General features: G+C 42.1%; 1 protein-coding gene across 2 annotated transcripts in view; it reads left to right on the forward strand.

The window, feature by feature from the left end:
* GNB5 (G protein subunit beta 5) overlaps positions 1-14,765 on the forward strand; it is a 34,914-nt gene extending 20,149 nt beyond the window's left edge. For both annotated transcript variants that reach the window (XM_081839214.1, XM_081839213.1), the window contains 5 exons: positions 1,370-1,461; positions 3,170-3,218; positions 4,723-4,819; positions 9,750-9,916; positions 10,700-14,765. In XM_081839214.1, the coding sequence (XP_081695340.1) occupies positions 1,370-1,461; positions 3,170-3,218; positions 4,723-4,819; positions 9,750-9,916; positions 10,700-10,711 (417 nt within the window). In that variant the 3' untranslated portion in view covers positions 10,712-14,765. The remainder of the gene's footprint in view (positions 1-1,369; positions 1,462-3,169; positions 3,219-4,722; positions 4,820-9,749; positions 9,917-10,699) is intronic.
* The last annotated feature ends 4,492 nt before the right edge of the window (positions 14,766-19,257 follow it).

The following is a 19,257-nucleotide window of genomic DNA, read 5'->3' on the forward strand; positions in this document are numbered from 1 at the left end:
ACCTTCTTCAGGATGGCACAACTCGAGCCCCAGACAAAGCTGGGCAAATGCAGAAATTCAGAGCAGGTTATATGTCCTCCCTGAATCAGTTTGTCTGGATTAAGCCTTTGGTTAGCACATACCCAGTCCATCTCTGCACCCAGATAATCTCTGCACCTCCTATGTAGTAACTGAAAAGGAAAGATGCCAGCACATTAATGGCACTCAATTAAAAAACTGAGGTTAGTGGACTGGGCGGGGGCAGAGGCAGTGATGGTGGCATCTTCTTGTCCCAGCTTTCTCCAGAAGAAAATTACCCTCTGCTTGATTCTTCCAGAGGAAACCTCGTGTTTCTTCTCTTGCCAAAGATCAATGGCAGGTGTGTATACTTATGTACCCAAAACAGTACCACCCAGGCACAACATGGAAATATCATCAGGCTCGAATGAATCCTAAGGTTTTCAGAAGTACAAACAGTCCTCAGCGGGGTAAGGAGAGGAGGGAATAAAACTTCAAGAACTGCCCAGTGTGTTCTGAGCATGTTCCATTGTTGTGGAAGGCTTGCTGATTGTTGGCAAGTCAAACTCTGAGGCCCATGGGACGGGTTCTCCATCAGTGATTTAGAAAAATAGCAGAGATCATCTGGGGTGGTGAAAAAGACCTGTGGTTAATCTCACCCCTCTTGGCGAGGGGTGTCGCATAGCAGTTCTTCTTGTTGAAATAATTTGATATTTGGCATAAAACAGGTCTGAAAGCAGCTCAGCACTTTCTGGAATGCCCTTGGAATGTGGAAGAAAGCCAGCACCATATTGACCTTCATATTCTAGTGGCAAAAATTGCAGAAGTAGGAAAACTCTTCACAGAACCATCCCCACTGTTTAAAAATATATTTATTGATTTGGTTTAAAAAAAAATGCAAGCAAAACAAAATGAGAGAAAACAAAGAATAAAAAATGCTAATCATAAAGGGACAAAGGACAAAAGGACAAAGATACAGTGCAGCTTCCAAGGGACAATAAAGTATTAACTCGTACAAAGTTTCCTTTTACAAATAATAAAGATACATGAAAATAAAAGTATTCTCCACCTGTGAGTTCAGTCATTTATTTTTTTTAATTAAATCCCTGTGCAGAGGACCATTGATATTTCCGCAGTTTGCCTTAGGCTCGGTATATGAGGGGGGTATTTCATTTTTCACCTTTCTGTGATGAAATTGAGACTGAAGACAACTTGCAAATAAAACTATAAATCACAACAGACCTTCAAAATAAACCTGATGATTAAACAGTAAACAGCATCATAAAAACCACCATTGGTTCCATAAGGCACTAGATCTGCGTTGATTCTTATTGAGGATATAACTGAATCTTTATTGACTTTTGTTTTTTAGGGGTGTGATAAAAAAGCCATGGTTTGGGACATGAGGACTGGCCAATGCATTCAGTCATTTGAAACCCACGAATCGGATATCAATAGCGTCAGGTCAGTAGGTCCTGTTACCACACATTCATGTGATTGCATCGAAAAATGGTTCATTAGTGACTAGCAAAATACCTGTAAGGATAATGTACAAGGGGGAAAGTGGGAGGGTCAGCTTTCCTCTCCGCCTATCAAAGCTACCAGCGTCTCTAGCCAATGAAGGAACAGCACTGGCCCTGTGGAACAAACCTTTGCTTGCCAATAGCAGGGGTAGCCTGGTGGGTGGAAGGCCCCCGCTACAGTGACCTCGTGGGCAGAGCCATTTCTATCCCTTTGTCACAATCCTGCACGACCAAGAGAAAATTCAAAGAGAACTGGCTTTTGATTAAAGGATTGTTGCATTTTGCAGGCAATCGTTTGCAATCGTTTTGATTGAACTTGCACTGTATCATTCAAGTGAAATAATTTTGCAACAGATAATATAAATAGATAAATACTAACAATTGCTATTTAAAAAAAACCCTAGATAGATATTACATAGGCATATTATCAATACTAAATTACTAATTAATGTATGCTTTCTGGTATGTGTCTTTGGGGGAGAAAATGAGATGTTACATTTTTCTTTGCTTGAAAAATTCTGGCTCAAAAATTCTGGTTTTGCATATGTGAAGAGCCAGAGCTTGCTGTCAACATTGGCTGTTTCTCTTTACCAAAATTAGAAGAAACAGTTTGGAACTTTATTCATTATGCAGAAATGAAAGCTGTTGGCCTTGGGGTGGGTGAGTGTTACAGGTGTCTGAGCTGACCTGCCACCTGCTTTGAGACCATCTACAATCCCATGTGCCAGGTGTGCAGTGAAATCTGTCAGAGCTGCATTTCATAAATTTTGGGGCCATGATCCACAGATAACCACAGAAAGTGATAATTCAGTGTTCTAATTCTCAAGTCTTGATCATTTTAACTGGCATTTCCACCTCAACCCCAACCTATCCAGGAGAACTCTAGGGGAGGGAAAGGGTAGGCAAATTTTGATGTTATAATTTCTGCTTTTAGATGTTGGATTACCACTGCTGCCTCATTTACCTCTATGTGTTCCTTGTTTTACTTACCTGCTACTGGATATCTGTAACGTTCCTGTATGTAGCATATAGAAAACAAATAAGAGTTGGGGAAACATTATCTTTATTTTTAAAAAAAATAATATTTATTAACAGTTTAAAGATTACATAAAAAAGAAATAAAGGGGAAAAAATTTAACACTAGAATATAATACATCACAAAAACAAAAACACTACACAAAACATTAAATTAACAAAACAAACAAAACAATTAAAAACACCTCCGGTAATTTCAAAATCATATCTTTCATTCCCTTGTTTCAGTGACCTCCTCCCACCTCCCATTTTTGTATTCCACTTCAAATAACTGTTTCAGCAATTCCTTTCCATCTTCCTCTGTTTCCTGTCCTGTAATTTATCTTAACATGTTCTAACTTTATTTTTTCCCTTTAATACATTAACAATCTATCTGTACCTAGTTCCTTATCACATTTCTGCTAAAGCCATATAACATCATTCCATCATTTTCTAGCATTCATTAATTTTACAATATTTCTGTAAATAATCTTTAAATTTTTTCCAATCTTCTTCCACCAACTCTTCTCCCTGGTCTCAGATTCTGCCAGTCATTTCTGCCAGTTCCATATAGGGAAAACATTATCTTTAATTCCTATATTTCTAACACAACGTACTTTCTGTTCTCTGCATAGGTACTACCCAAGTGGAGATGCCTTTGCCTCTGGCTCAGATGATGCCACAGTACGTTGCCCTATTTCATTTTCAAAACCCTGGCCGTTTCCCAAATGAGGGCTGGGGGCATGATCCTCTAATCTCCCTGGCCATTCAGTATTGTATTATGGCTTGTTTATTTTGTACATTCTTTACTCACCTAATTCTTGGTGGTCTCTAGATGAGTTGCAGCCCTTTAAAAATGTACAAATGCGCTCTCTGCACCCTGCAAAGAGGATGTGGTATCTAGGAAGTGTAAGATGGAACAATAAGGTGCCCATCTGTAGGTGTGGCAACCTGAACTAGCTGCAGGGGGCAAGGCTGATACAGAATCGAGCCCGTTGGCTTTTTTCCTTAAGGATAAGTGACCATTGTGATTGCAGGCATAAAGTGGTTAAAACTGGGTCACCCGAAGATATATTGTTGGACACCAAGGGCCTCTTCCACAGTGAATTACTGTATTTTCCGCTCTATAAGACGCACCAGACCACAAGATGCACCTAGTTTTTGGAGAAGGAAAACAAGAAAAAAAATATTCTGAATCTCAGAAGCCAGAACAGCAAGAGGGATCGCTGCGCAGTGAAAGCAGCAATCCCTCTTGCTGTTCTGGCTTCTGAGATAGCTGCACAGCCTGCATTCGCTCCATAAGACGCACACACATTTCCCCTTACTTTTTAGGAGGGAAAAAGTGAGTCCTATAGAGCAAAAAATACGGTATTTTAACGGCACTTAGAATATTTTGGTTTGGCAAGGTTCAAAACAACTGCAAAACCTTTAACCTGGAGGCTTTCCCCAGAGTTTTTATTGTGTCATATGGATGCATAGCTAATCACAGAATGGGTATAATGCAAGACAGGTTTCTTATGCCATGTGAAGGTATGAATGCATGTTCTATAGCATAGCTATATGTCGTATAGCATAGCACAGCACGGCTCATCAGAGGCATAATGCATTTGCTCAGCAGCCTGGCAAGTGTGAAAGGGTCTGCACTGTGGCAGAAAAGTGGTTCTTAATGCTCAGAAGAGCGCATGGGAGGGTTAGAAGAATGGAGGGGGTGGCGGGGGGGGGGAGAGACTTGGCTTTGCTTTGCAGCCAATTTAGATTTCCGCCAAGGCCTATTCTAAAGGCTCAGTAGGTGGCTATAAATACATCCGCATTTCATTTGAACCTCACTGCAGCCCTGGGATGTAGCTGAGCAGAGAGAAATCTGCCCAAGACCACCCAGTGCGTTTTCTGGCTGAGCAGAGAGCTAAACTTTTGTCTTCCCCAGCATCCCAAAGCAAGTGACTTGTCTTGACATCATGGCAGGCCAGATATTGTGTTTTCCCCCAATGCCCACAGGCTTAAACAGGTTGGACATCTGCTGTAATGATGTCAGGTGATTGACAGGTGGGCTGGACCAGCTACTGGTCCAAGTTTGCCTTCGTGGGTGGGACGGGAGAGAGAGTTTTGTCCTGTTGGTATCTATCAATCTTATCAAAAACCAGCTAATGCGTTTGCCTGAGCACAGATACTGTTTCTCCTTTCTTTCCAGTGTCGTTTATATGACCTGCGGGCAGACAGAGAAGTGGCCATTTATTCCAAAGAGAGCATCATCTTTGGGGCGTCCAGTGTGGACTTTTCCCTTAGTGGTGAGACATGAATTCTGACACACTTTTCTTTTGGGGGGCAGGCGGGAAGAGCTGTTCTATAATCTCTTTTCAATGTGGCTTCGATTGTTGTCACAGCTACAGAACCGAGGGCACCTGCACACTGTGGCTACTCTGCCTGTGGGATTAATTCACATACTGGCAAATTCAGGTTGCTCAATTAATAGTTAGTTGGGAGCTTTTGTGCAGCAAACCCACTTCCCCAAAAGATCAAATTTATTGCAATAAGGAAAGTAGAAAGTCTGACAAAACACTTGCTTTGGTGCATCTGCAAATCAGGATGGGTGCTCATTGAATAGCCAGCGTTGTCTAATCTCCCTGCAAATATATCAGGAAGGATGCTCAATGAACAGGTTGCCTGGAAGTCCCCTTAGCTGGTGAAATAAACTTGTAAAACTGCTGAATCGTTGCAGGCCCTGCAGTCTTCAAGTGGCTGCTCTTGAGCTTTGGTTTTGAGGCTAAGGCTGGTAGCTCATCTTTCATGAAAACAGTTCTTTGACTCCACTACATGCTTTTGGGAAGGTGTTGCTTTAGCTTTTGTATCCCTCTTGGCTGAGGAAAATTGGTTATAGCTTGAGCTGCAACATTTCACTGATTTGAATCAGTTGGATTGGTTGATTTTAGAAAGGTTCGATCTAAAAACAGCAGCAACACTTTGGGTGTCTCCAATTAGATGGGCATCATTTTATTAAAATATATTGTTGCGATGAGGACGCTTTCTGGAATTAGCGTGGCTTTTCTAAATATGTCGACATTAGCTCAAACCTTGAGGAACTATGTACAGTATTGTGCAGCAGGCAACTTGTTACTTGTTTTCTAACAGCACGACAAGTGTAGTTGCGCAACATGCACTTTGAGTGATGAAGGGCAGTTTCACATGCCAGCAAATTTTCACACCATCTGCTGCTGGTGGCTGTATGAACAAGGCATACTCTCTTTTTCCACAGAACATCCTGGGCGCCCATTGCTATTTGCGTTCCACTTCCTTGGTCTGTTATGCAAAAGCTCATTCCCTTTCTTGGAAGAGGCAGAAATGTTTTGCACGCTTGTCGTGTGGACAACATCTTGGGTCTTGCTGGTGAAGGAGGAGACTCCCATCTGCTGTGCAGCAGGTCCCAGCCCAGGGTGTTAACCCAAGGCAGGACGGAACAAGTTTCAGGGTGGATGGGTGCAAGGCAAAGCAGGGTTCAGGCTGGGTTTGAAGTTGCTGCAGCAAGGAACAAGCTGAAATGGAGACCTCAGAGTAGCAGAAGTGCAGCCTAATAGTAACAACAACAACAACAACAACAACAACAGTAATAACAACAAAATAACTATAACAATAACAACAATTTATTATTTATTACCATATTTTTCTGTGTATAAGACTAGGTTTCCCCCCTAAAAAATAATGTCAAAAATTAGGGGTCCTCTTATACTCTGGGCCATCTCCCCCTATTTTCTTAAATCTGAGAAATAAGGGGCGTCTTATACATGGGGCGACTTATAGAGAGAAAAATAGGGTACAGTGGTACCTTGGGTTAAGAACTTAATTTGTTCCGGAGGTCTGTTCTTAACCTGAAACTGTTCTTAACCTGAGGTACCACTTTAGCTAATGGGGCCTCCCGCTGCTGCGCCGCCAGAGCACGATTTCTGTTCTGAAACTGAAGCAAAGTTCTTAACCCAAGGTACTATTTCTGGGTTAGCAGCGTCTGTAACCTGAAGCATTTGTAACCTGAGGTACCACTGTATTTATACCCAGCCCATCTGGCTGGGTTTTCCCAGCCACTCTGGGTGGCTCCCAACAGAACACTAAAAACACAATGAAACATCAAACATTAAAAATTTCCCTAAACAGGGCTGCCTTCAGATGTCTTCTAAAAGTCAGACAACTATCTGACTTTTAGAAGACATCTGAAGGGACATCTGATGAGAGGGCGTTCCACAGGGTGGGCGCCACCACCGAGAAGGCTCTCTGCCTGGTTCCCTGCAACCTCACTTCTCGCAGGGAGGGAACCGCCAGAAGGCCCTCAGAGCTGGACCTCAGTGTCTGGGCTGGACGATGGGGGTGGAGACGCTCCTTCAGGTATACTGGGCTGAGGCCATTTAGGGCTTTAAGGGTCAGCACTATCTGTGCTACAAGATGCTGCTCTGGTTTAAAGTCCCACTAGTCGTCTTCTGCAGTGGCGCAGAGGAGCCTCAGGTCTTCCTAAGTCATCTGCAGCTGAGTTCTCCCAGGTCAGAGGATGGCAGTGCTGCCTTCTCAAACTCAGGCCCTCCACGCCTTCCCTTCTGCTTCACAGCCCTTGCTCTCATCCCCTGAAGTTGAGGAGTCTGGCTGCAGAGTTGTGAGACTGTCATTTCCTTGATGTTCCTTTGCCTAGTCCCCATCAGTGATTGTTTGAAAGGAAGGCTGATGCGTCGGAGGCCAGCGGCTGAGCCCTTTCCTTCCTCAGAAATGGGTGGGGAAGGAAGACTCCGTAACCCTTGAAATCATGACTTGGCAACTCTGTTCAATTCTTAATTGTAGTTACTGCTTTTTTTAAAACACACACAAAATGTTACTACAATTTATAATACAAAGCTCAGCAGCCTGAATTCATCAATCAATATACAGTGGTGCCCCGCAAGACGAATGCCTCGCAAGACGGAAAACTCGCTAGACGAAAGAGTTTTCCGTTTTGGAGGTGCTTCGCAAAACGAATTTCCTACGGGCTTGCTTCGCAAGACGAAAATGTCTTGCGAGTTGCTGCGGGTGTTTTTTCCCCTCCCCCCCCTTTCTAAGCCGCTAAACTGCTTATCTGCTTATCCGCTAAGCCGATAAGCCGCTAAAAGCCGCTAATAGCGCTAATAGCGCTAATCCGCTAAGCTGTCAATGGGCTTGCTTCGCAAGACGAAAAAACCGCTAGACGAAGAGACTCACGGAACGGATTCTTTTCGTCTTGCGAGGCACCACTGTACAAATGCTATATAAACTTTTAAAAACAACAACTACAAAAGCATCCCACGTTATTCAGTGTAAACTCACCTGACGGGTACTCTTACTTTATAAAAATTACCACAGTTAAAAAAAAGGGGGGGTCACTAAAACCAAGTCTATTTCACATACAACTGGACCTCAAATATTTCTAAATCTACACCCCTCCTCATCCAGTATGATACCCATTTTTAGCCCCTGCTTTATGTGAGAACAGTAGTTTCTGTCACCAGTGGGTTGCATATGGAAGTCTGGTTTTGTTTTGCCTCTTTTTCTTTTTAATTTTTTTTTTATATATATAGCAAGTTATCAACAACAGAAAGAAAAAAATGGGGGAGAGGAAAAAGAAAAAGGAAACAGCAGCTCACATTAATAGTACATTAACCATCAAACATCCATCTCATTTTAAATATCTAAGTTGATACACCATTCAGATGTCCTGAACAGATATCTCAATGAAGCTTGAATTTTTAAGAAATACCTTCATTTGTAGCAGGGACAGTTAAAAGTCCTCAGACCATTGCATAGTAGATGGTCAGTGTGTTTGTAGCTGCCTTTGAATCTGTTTTTAATTGTGTTATTGCTATAATTTTTTTAACCACCTGTATCCTTGCTTGCACACCACATTAAGCCATAAACTAGGTTCACTAGCCATAATCACAAGTGATTTGTGCCCGCTTTGTTCCTCCCCAAAAAAACAACCCATGATACATGGTTTTGCATTGTATCTAAACCAGGGCTTGTAGTTCATTTTTTTCCAACAAACCGCTTTTTGTAGCCACGTTTTGATCTGAGCTTATCAATTGCTGGAGCAAAATGAAACCAGGATCCCGGTTCAGCTGGGGGTCATGGTTTGTTTCCTAGCAGTGAGATCTAAGAGGAGTGGAACATCATTCAGCTGGTCTGCAGGATGTATGTGGATTTGTGGATGGAGGCAGAAGATGGCACATCCTTTACCTTAAATATTCATATTGACTTTCAGTTGTATGCTAATTGCTTATTTTTTTTGCATAGGCTGTATTTTATTTTATTACGATTTGAATTCTATGGCTTGCAATAAAATACAATATATAAGAAACAAAAGAAGCCATAAGACAGAGCTCTTCCGCCTGGCTTTCAATTTGAACTTAACCTGATCTTTTATTCTCCTTTCTCCCCTCCCCTCCCCTTTTTATGAAGATTACCCGCTCTGGGATCCCACACCTAATTCTCCCCTGGTCTCCTTGCTAGCCCAAATAGGCCCAAATTTAGCCAGCTAGCCCTGGTGATAATCTAATGTTTATTGGATGGATTTCCCCCCTAAATTGATTTTTGAATTCTGAATTTATTGTTATTCATGTTTTGTATTGTATTTAATGCTGTTTTTTGTTGCATCAATTAAGTGTTTTAAATTTGTTGTTAGCTGCCCTGAGCCCGGTTTTCGGAACCGGGAAGGGCAGGGTATAAAAAATAATTGTTGTTGTTGTTGTTATTTAAAAAATACATGCAGGTGCACAGTGAATTTCAGTCACTGCGCAACAAGCAGAAAAATCATTAAGTGGTCCAGAAAAGAAAGAAAAATTTGGGGAACCACTGGCTGACCAAGATGTGAAGATTCGGCCACTGTCTGTACCCTTCCTTTAAAACATTATTTGCTAAAAATCAGGGAACAGCAGTACCTTGGTTTTCTAATGTAATCTATTCCGGAAGTCCGTTCGAGTTCTGAAATGTTCGAAAACTGAAAGTGGAAGCCTCAAAATGGAAGCCTCAGTTCGGAAAACTCAAAATGGAAGCTGCATTTCCTTTTCGACTTCTGAGATGCATTTGAAAACCGAGGCTTTTACTTCCAGGTTTTTGGCTTTCGAGTTCAGAAACGTTCGACTATGGAGGTATTCGAAAACAGAGGTGCCATTGTATAAGCCCTGGAAATGTCGTTGTTCATGTAATGCCATCATTCTTTACGAATTCCTTCTGCAGGTCGCTTACTGTTTGCTGGCTACAATGACTACACCATAAACGTGTGGGATGTTCTGAAAGGGGCTCGTGTTTCTATCCTGTTTGGCCATGAGAATCGAGTTAGCACTTTGAGGGTTTCGCCTGACGGGACGGCCTTCTGCTCAGGATCCTGGGATCACACTCTAAGAGTAAGGGCTCTTCGTTCTTCCGCTTCCTTCCTCTTTCCCCAGAATCAGCATCTCCTATGATTAATGCAGAAATAGTATGATTAAATAAAATGCATTTTATAGCCAGCTTTGTAGTGTACAGTCATTGGATCAGAGAACAAGAGAAATACAGGTTTTGAAAATCTGTTTTTAAAAATTTATTCAGTTATATACTTGTTCCATAAATAACTTGGTCACATCTCAGGGAAATCCTTCTTAAACAAAAATGTCTTTGGTAAGCACCTAAACACTGTAACATTAGTCACCTGCCTCAATTGTTGCTGGTAATCAGTTGCAGAGAACCGGAGCTTGCAACGCTAGACGCCCAGTTTCTAAGAAGCTTCTATATGCAGACACTGCAGAAAGTTTTCTAATAGATCCAGAAATACACTATTTAAATTAATAATAATAAAAACCAGACTCCCACAAGAGGTGGTAGACTCTCCTCTGTTGGAGGCTGCTGTGAACCTTTGGCCTGCGGGTGATGCTAAACTACAACTCCCATCATCGCTGGCCATTGGCCATGCTTGCTGGGGCTGATGGGAACTATATTTCAGCCATATCTAGAAGGCCAAAGTTTTCCCAACAACAGCATCCTTAAGTGGCTATATGAATGAACCTAAGAGAAGCATTGCCGTTCCCGTTGTAACATAAACAGGTTGTTTTAGAAAATCGCAAGTAACCTTTTTTTGATGCTCATCATCATTTGACTTCTCTCTCTCTCTCTCTCTCTCTCTCTCTCTCTCTCTCTCTCTCTCTCTCTAGGTCTGGGCTTAACCCCTGATGCTGTTGGCAGATACGTGTTAAAATTGTAATGGGGTGGGGGGTGGGAAATGAACACCTCAGATCGGAAAAAGAAAAAGCTACAATAATGAAAGTAAATGCAACAGGGTGATAATTGAAAGATTGAATGCAACATTGCCAGTGTTTTATCACGTTGTTGGCCAGAAACACTCACTATTGGTTAGAAAAGGTAATATACTTTTATCATACAGTGGGGGTGGTTTGGGGAAATCTTATGTGTGGTATAATAATAATAATAAGCTGTTTTTACTTCTGTTTTTGAAACTACCATTTTTTTTTTAAGAAATGGTTTAATAATTCTGTGAGCCAGACCTTTGTCAAAATAACTGTTGGAACAGAATTTAGTATTTCATTGCACTTGCATGTATCTAGCACTTGCGTGTGGTTGCATTTCTTCCTGAAGTCAACTTGGAAAGGAAACCAGAGTATCTGAGGGTTCATTCTCTTGTTCCATAGAAGCCACTAAGGGGAAAATATGAAGGAGTGCCCCTTCTTCTCCCTGTCCTTCTGGGTTTTCCATAATAAGAAGATCTCACACCAGGGTGTATGTCATACTAGGCCCAAATCCCATCCCCCTTAGCCAGGAATCTCTGGGTGAATTGTGGCCATACATTACCTTTCAATCTACCCTACCTGACAGAGTTGTTGTGAAAATAAAATGAGAGAGTGTTATTGTGATGTGATAAGAGTGCGTGGTGGGCAGGATATGACACAATCTGCCCTCTTTCATATAAGACTTTGCACCAGGGATGAGGAACCTTTGGCCCACCAGGTGTGGCTGGACAACCCCCATCATCTTGATCATTGCCTATGCTGGCTGGGATTTGGAATCCAGCAGTGTCTAGAGCAGGGTTTACCAAACTTAGGTCTCCAGTTGTTTTCGGACTACGGTTCCCATCATCCCTGACAACTGGTCCTGCTAGCTAGGGACGATGGGACTTGTTGTCCAACAGCAGCTGGAGACTCACGTTTGGGAAACACCAGTCTAGAGTCTCACAGGAGACCCATCCCTGCTCCAAACTGTTGTGGAGAAGAAGCACACTTTGTCACCCTTCCAGACGGTCAGTTTATATGGAGCAACTAAATGAGCCCTGACTCTTGAAACATTCCTTGGTTGCGTATTGATTGTGAAGCTTTTTTAAAAATAAAAACACTATTGCAATTCAGACTAATTTAAAAATCAATGGGTTTTCTTAGGCCATTTGTTTCTGTTGGGTGTGGATTGCACTCAGTGTCACAGCTGTCAACGTTTCTCTTTTTCTAAGGGAAATTCCCTTATTCTGAATAGGATTCCTCGCAAGAAAAGGGAAAAGTTGACAGCTATGCTCAGTATCAGCTGGTTGTTATTAAAAGGGTACGAAAATTGGGGCAGATCCTTCAGAAACTTACACCAAATGCAGATGTACCATTTCCCCAATCTCTTTCCCCATGGTTGAGAAAGTCAAAAGCGATACTTTGGCACTACACTTTACTGCTTTGCTCAACTCAGTCAGTTTAAAAATAAAGTAAGTTTGCATTTAAGTTAGCTATTTCCAGGATCCGATCCTACCAAGCCACAAAATTTCCTGTTGAAGATAATGGGTGTTATATAAAAGTGTATTTTTTGTAAGAAGAATCCTTTCAGTCTCTTTTTTAACTGTTTATAGATGCAGCAATATAATCTTTGTGTTCTGAACTGCAACAACTTTTAAGCGTGCAGCAAAATTGAAATGAAAAGTAGTTTTCATGTATATGCTTGTGAAATGCTAGTCATGTGTTTCCTTGGAAAGTTTGCATTCTGTAATTGGAGGGATTTTATGTTCATTATAAAGATGCTAAATGCTAGGTACTTACTAAACCCATTTATGAGTCGACGGCACTAGAGTCACTGGCAAATAGTTATTGGGGAAATGTAAGCTTTTACACAACACTTGGATATGAATGATTGATGGGCAAACAAGATTCCCTAAAGGGTAAGCACACCAACCTAGTTAGAATTTGAGCACCCTACCTGGTCATTAGAGTGGCTGTATTTGGACATTGTGGCCTTCCAGGCGTTGGACTACAACTCCTAACATCCCTGACTGGGCTTGATGGGAGTTGCAGCCCAAAAACATTTTCGAGGGCCACAACCTTCCCATCCCTACACACCATGAACAAGTCTGACCTCTTGAGTTCTGTAACACCTCCTTTCCCTTCTTCTCATTCAGAACTTTGATGAACACTTAACTATAGTTAATTTTAGCATGTGTGCTTCAGAAACTATGGTTTGACATTGAGCTTATTTGAAGCTAGGTATGAAGTCTAGTATGAACCACATTTTGCTGCCAAAAAACATACAAACCACAATTAGCTACAGCTAACTAGATACAAGGGACGTGGGTGGCACTGTGGGTTAAACCACAGAGCCTAGGACTTGCTGATCAGAAGGTTGGCGGTTCAAATCCCTGCGACGGGGTGAGCTCCCGTTGCTTGATCCCAGCTCCTGCTAACCTAGCAGTTCGAAAGCACATCAAAGTGCAAGTAGATAAATAGGTACCGCTCCGGCGGGAAGGTAAACGGCGTTTCCATGCGCTGCTCTGGTTCGCCAGAAGTGGCTTAGTCATGCTGGCCACATGACCTGGAAGCTGTACGCCGGCTCCCTCGGCCAATAAAGCGAGATGAGCACCACAACCCCAGAGTCAGCCACGACTGGACCTAATGGTCAGGGGTCCCTTTACCTTTACCTTAATTAGATACAAAAGCTCCCAAACTCCAATCTTCTAGCCATGCACACAAGCTCCTAAGGAGGCTAGACTTATCCACATCACGCTAAACTACAGTTCATTGTGAATGTGGCCTTTTGTAAAAGGGACTGGTGAATTAAGGTTCCTATCTTATTTATGAACAGAAGCTTTGTTCATAAAACACAGAGAACGAGGCACAGATTAGTGGCAAAGTGCAGGCTTTCTATGCAGAGTAGCATCTCCAAGAAGGATTGGGAAAGATGGCTGTCTAAAATCCTGGAAAGCCAGACAGTTTATGCCCCTCTAACCTAGGTGGACCAATGCTCAGACTCAGTCCTAGATGGGAAAAATCAACAAATGAGTATTTCTCAGTCCTGCATCTTTCCATGCTGAAAAAGCAACATCAGTTGTGAGCGGGGAAAAAGAAGGTTGCATTCCATTACTTTCCTGCTGGAGGCAGGGAAAAAGAAGAAGACTCCACTTTCACTCCTTCTAACTCAGCTGATAAAGCAGCATGGGAACCTGATGCCTCTCATGAGCTGAAAATACAAGCAAAGAAGTACACCAGTCAAATGCCTCCGCAGTTAGTAATGCCATAGATGCTAGCCAATTGGTGCCCTCTACAACTACCTTTTTCCTAGTTCAAGATTAACCAGGCTGCAGATTTTTTTAAAAAATGATTTTATTTTTTTCAGAACTTACCCTGGAAGTGGAAAAAAGTTATGTTTGCACTGAATGCAGTGAGGGCAGTTCTAAGACAGCACCAAAGTTCTCCAAATGCTAGCTGTTTGTAAAGGATACTGTCTAATAATATAGAAAGTGTAAATTATATTGCTTCAGTCCAGTTTTAAGTTATTGAGCTTTTGGTAGCTGGTAGTTCAGCCCACAATCTGAAATTCACTAATAGGGCATAGTTGTTGTTTTTTTTTAAATAATAATAATATTTAAATAAGAAAAAAGGAGATGTAAATATACTTATACTAGATATGAAGGTTTCTAGCTGCATAAGCAAATATGTAGTGTAGCTGGTATTTTGTTGTTACATGGGAACATATTGAGTCTTCTGCAGACCTTGACAAATCACTTCCCACGGTTTTGGTTTGGAAAATGGATTTCTGTGCTTATGCCTGTAACAAATCAAAATGCACTATAAAAAAACCTGTAAACGTTAAGAGTTCATTGTGCAATAACTAAGTTGACACACTGCACCCTTTGATTAGGCAGTATTTATTGACGATATATTTTGAGTTTTGAATGGAATATATTGTGTTGATAGTTACGAATGGCCTCAGTATAATAAATTGTATTTTACATATTCAGAATCTTTGGCTCTTTGTTTCTGAATGCTTTTTGATGATGCAACGTTTTGTTTATTTTGCCATGTGTTCTCAATATGAAGACGCTTTTTTTTTTAATCTTGTGCAACACAAGCCTATGCATGCCTTACAGAAGGAAGTCCAAGTTCAGCAGGGCTTACCTTTGTATAGGATTGCAGCATTGCCTTAGTCTAGACTAAGACTGTGTACATCCTATATTTTTAAAGCACATCCCCCTCCAAATAATTCTGGGCACTGTAGCTCATTAAGGGTTTCTGGGAATTCTGTGAGGGCTAAACTACAATACCCAGAATTCTTTGAGGGAAAGAAAGCGTTTCAAGTGTGTTTTGAAGATACAGTGTGCACAGAGAAAGTGAAATGCAACGTTTTTAGGCTACAGTCGTACATACACTTACATGGGAGTAAATGTCATTGAACTCATTGAAACTTTGCTCTGAGGAATGCACTCTCAGCCAGTTAAACAGTTTGATTAAAACATTTTCTCCTAATGAATCAGTCACTATATAAATTCATCTTCAAATCATGCTCATACAAGTATAATACATGCTCATATAAGTATAAAAGCTGCAGACAGCAAGCACCGTGTTCAACGAGTCATTCCTTGCTTTGTGAAACAGTTGCTTGAAGTGACTTATACATTTATTATCTGGAAAAAATGAGTTTTTGCCACTACAGTGGTGTCTTGGTTCTCAAATGGCTTGTTGAGAACAAATCAGCTCCAAAATGCCAAAAACCCAGAAGTAAGTGTTCCGGTTTTCGAACGTTTTTCGGAAGCTGAACGTCCGATGCGACCTTTCACTTGAATGCAGGAAGCTCCTGCAGCCAACCGGAAGCCGTACATTGGTTTTCAAACGGTTTCGGGAGTCGAACTGACTTCCAGAATGGATTAAGTTCAAGAACCAAGGTATCACTGTACTGGATTGGATCCACATGAAGCTAGGTGCACATAAGTATCCCTGAAATCAAAGGCCTAGGGTTCAGTCCCCAGGAACTCCAGGCCCTTGGGAGTCCTTGTTCTTCAGCTAGGCATTGTTGGAAGCACAAGAGGGGCCATTCAGTTAATAAACATGGGTTAATTGGCATGATCCTTGCTGAGGTAACACAAGTTCTTATTGTCTGGGTAGTTCTGAGGAGCTTTTCCACTGCATGTTAGTCGTATGTGTCTCTGCTATGGACTAGGCCTGAACTACTAAGAAAGACAAAACTTCCCTGTTTATTTCTCATATTATGCACTGGTTTTGGTCAGTAAAGCATTGGCTTCTTTTCTTTCTGGACACTGTTTAAATCAGGCTTTCTCAACCTCGGCCCTCCAGATGTTTTGAGACTACAATTCCCATCATCCCTGACCAGTGGTCCTGCTAGCTAGGGATCATGGGCCAAAAACATATGGAGGGCCAAGGTTGAGGAAGCCTGGTTTAAATCATTCTGCTTACAGGCACTCCTGGCATCTAGCAGCTGGGTTAGCCTGCATCTGTAGGGCTTGGTGGTTGCTTGGTATCCATCTCCAATTTCATGAAGGAGCAGTCTATTGTCTTGATGGAGAGGTTGGGTTGCCAGGACTCCATGTCTGCCTCACAGTCCCTTGACACAGACTTCTCCTCAGGGATGTTTGCCCTGGAGAGCTCCTCTTCTTCCACTAAAGATGGACCTAGTCCCAGATTTACAGAAGCCATCCTGGGTTCTGATTTGACCCCAGAATGTCCCGCTTTTCCTTAGGATGTTCCTATTTTAATCTGAGAAATATTGGAGGGTGTGGTAGGACGCCCCTATTTTCACTGGATAAATGTTGGAGGGTATGGAGTTATATGACTCCCCAAGCCAAGGAGATAAGTACAAGGAGATACAACCTTTAGACAACATCTGAAGGTAGCCCTGTATAGGGAAGTTTTTAAATGTTTAATGTTCTCTTATGGTTTTATAAATGTTGGAAGCCACCCAGAGTAGCTGGGGCAACCCAGTCAGATGGGTGGGGAATAAAATAATAAAAACAGGACATCCCTGTTTTCACTGGAGAAATGTTGGAAGGTATGCTAAAGACCAGGCATAGGCAAACTTGGCCCTCCAGATGTTTTGGGACCACAACTCCCATCACCCCTAGCTAACAGGACCAGTGGTCAGGGGTGATGGGAATTGTAGTCCCAAAACATCTGGAGGGCCAAGTTTTCCTATGCCTGCTAAAGAGGATTCCTCCATGGCAGAAGAGGGTTGAACAACAATAAATCTTCCGTTGATCACAAAGAAGTCTACAACTTAGGTCATGAATAACTTTCTCAAGAATAGAGGAAAGAGTGATGAAGAAACGCAACCATTTCAGCTGATATCAAAGTTAAGAAATTTCTTGGGAAACAGAAACTAACTCTCTGTTGATTGGAAACCTGGGAACTCCCAATCCTGAAGTGAAGACAGTGTTTCTTTTCATTTCAGTGCCAAGGCCTGTTGGTAACAACACTAAGCAAGGGGAAGTCCAGCTGTGAGCACTGGCAAGGTGCCCCGATGGAGTGGGAAGGCGTTAGACCTCTGGATGTTGCTGAACTGCAACTCCCATGAGCCATTGCAAGCATGGCCAAAGGCCAGGGATGATGGGAGTAGCAGTTCAGTGACATCCAGAGGACCATATTCACTTCTGGGCAAACTTCAAGGGGCAGGGGGCAGATGCAAGTGGGTTGCAGGGGCAGAGGAAAAATTGGGTGGAGCAATTAATGCAAATTATACATTTGTACAGTGTCAGAAGCTAAGCGTCAGGCATAAGTCAGCAATAAAACAATAAAGCACCCAGCTCTTTATTCAAAGGAACAAAACAGCTCAGTCCTTGTTGTGAACCACCCTATAGATCAGGCATAGGCAACCTTCAGCCTTCCAGATGTTTTGGACTACAATTCCCATCATCCCTGACCATTAGCTAGGGATCATGGGAGTTGTAGGCCAAAACATATGGCAGGCCGAAGGTTGCCTATGTCTTGTATAGATGCATAAATCATGACATGGTGTAATAGGTTGTGTGTTCTCATTCATCTGAGGTTGTACTTAACCTAATTTTGAGACATTTTAAGGAACAGATGATTGTCATGTCCTCACATATGCAAAACCACAGAATTCAAAGAAGGTGTATTATTATTATTATTATTAATATTATTATTATTATTATTATTATACCCCACCCAGGTGGCCGGGTCTTCCCAGCCACTCTGGGTGGCTTCCAAACATAATATTAAAAACACAATTAAACATCAAACATTAAAAACTTCCCTAAACAGGGCTGCCTTCAGGTGTCTTCTAAAAATCAGATAGTTGCTTATTTCCTTGACATCTGATGGGAGGGTGTCCCACAGGGCGGGCACCACCACCAAGAAGGCCCTCTGCCTGGTTCCCTGTAGCTTTGCTTCTTGCAGTGAGGGAACCGTCAGAAGGCCCTCAGCGCTGGACCTCAGTGTCTGGGCTGAACGATGGGGGTGGAGACGCTCCTTCAGGTATACTGGGCCAAGGCTGTTGAGGGCTTCAAAGGTCAGCACCAACATTTTGAATTGCGCTTGGAAACGTACTGGGAGCCAATGTAGGTCTTTCAGAACTGGTGTTATATGGTCCCGGCAGCCACTCCCAATCACTTTCTTTTTCCCATGACTGTATGTGTAAACAAACCATATGCCATAAAGACACCACACCTCCACTGTACCTCATTCCCAAAGGAAACACAAGCCCTGGGTAAGTACCTGGAACCCCCTGGAATGTCGTTCCACTTGGAGATTGTAGTACTGTGTGTCTGTGTGTGAGCGCAGCCTCAACAGTGTAATAAAGGCTTTCCTATGTATCCCACATAACACATCCAGAGCTGGGAAAAGATCTTGCTGCAACAAAAATTCTCTCTTGTGGTTGACACTGGTTGTCTTTTGTGCACAGCAGACCTCGAGGAAAGGGTGAACAAAAAACCTACCTCATAACTCAGTGTAAAAGCAGATGCTGGTGTGGCCTTATTTGTGGTGTCCCCACAAATAAGAGCAGCCACTCTTCGGAACTCCCTGCCCATTGATATTAGGCAGGCAAAATTACTGTCTTGTTTTGGTGCCTGCTAAAAACTTTTTTTGTTCCAGCAAGCCTACCAAAGCATATATCACTTTGTAATTTTGTTATGTTCTTTTAATGAGGATTTTATAAATGCTGATATATATATATGTGTGTGTGTGTGTGTGTGTGTGTGCGTGCGTGTGTGTGTGTACGTACGTGTGTGTGTATATATATAAATATAAATATATATTTCTTTCAGGACTGGTGTTATATGGTCTCGGCGGCCACTCCCAGTCACTTTCTTTTTCCCATGACTGTATGTGTAAACAAACCATATACCATAAAGACACCACACCTCCACTGTACCTCTTTCCCAAAGGAAACACAAACCTTGGGTAAGTACCTGGAACCCCCTGGAATGAATATATATATGTTTTTTAGTGTTCATTTTTATTTGCTTTTTAACATAAAATAGAAC

The sequence above is a fragment of the Podarcis erhardii genome, assembly GCF_964252035.2.
Source record: "Podarcis erhardii genome assembly, chromosome: 14".
Lineage (NCBI taxonomy): Eukaryota > Metazoa > Chordata > Lepidosauria > Squamata > Lacertidae > Podarcis > Podarcis erhardii.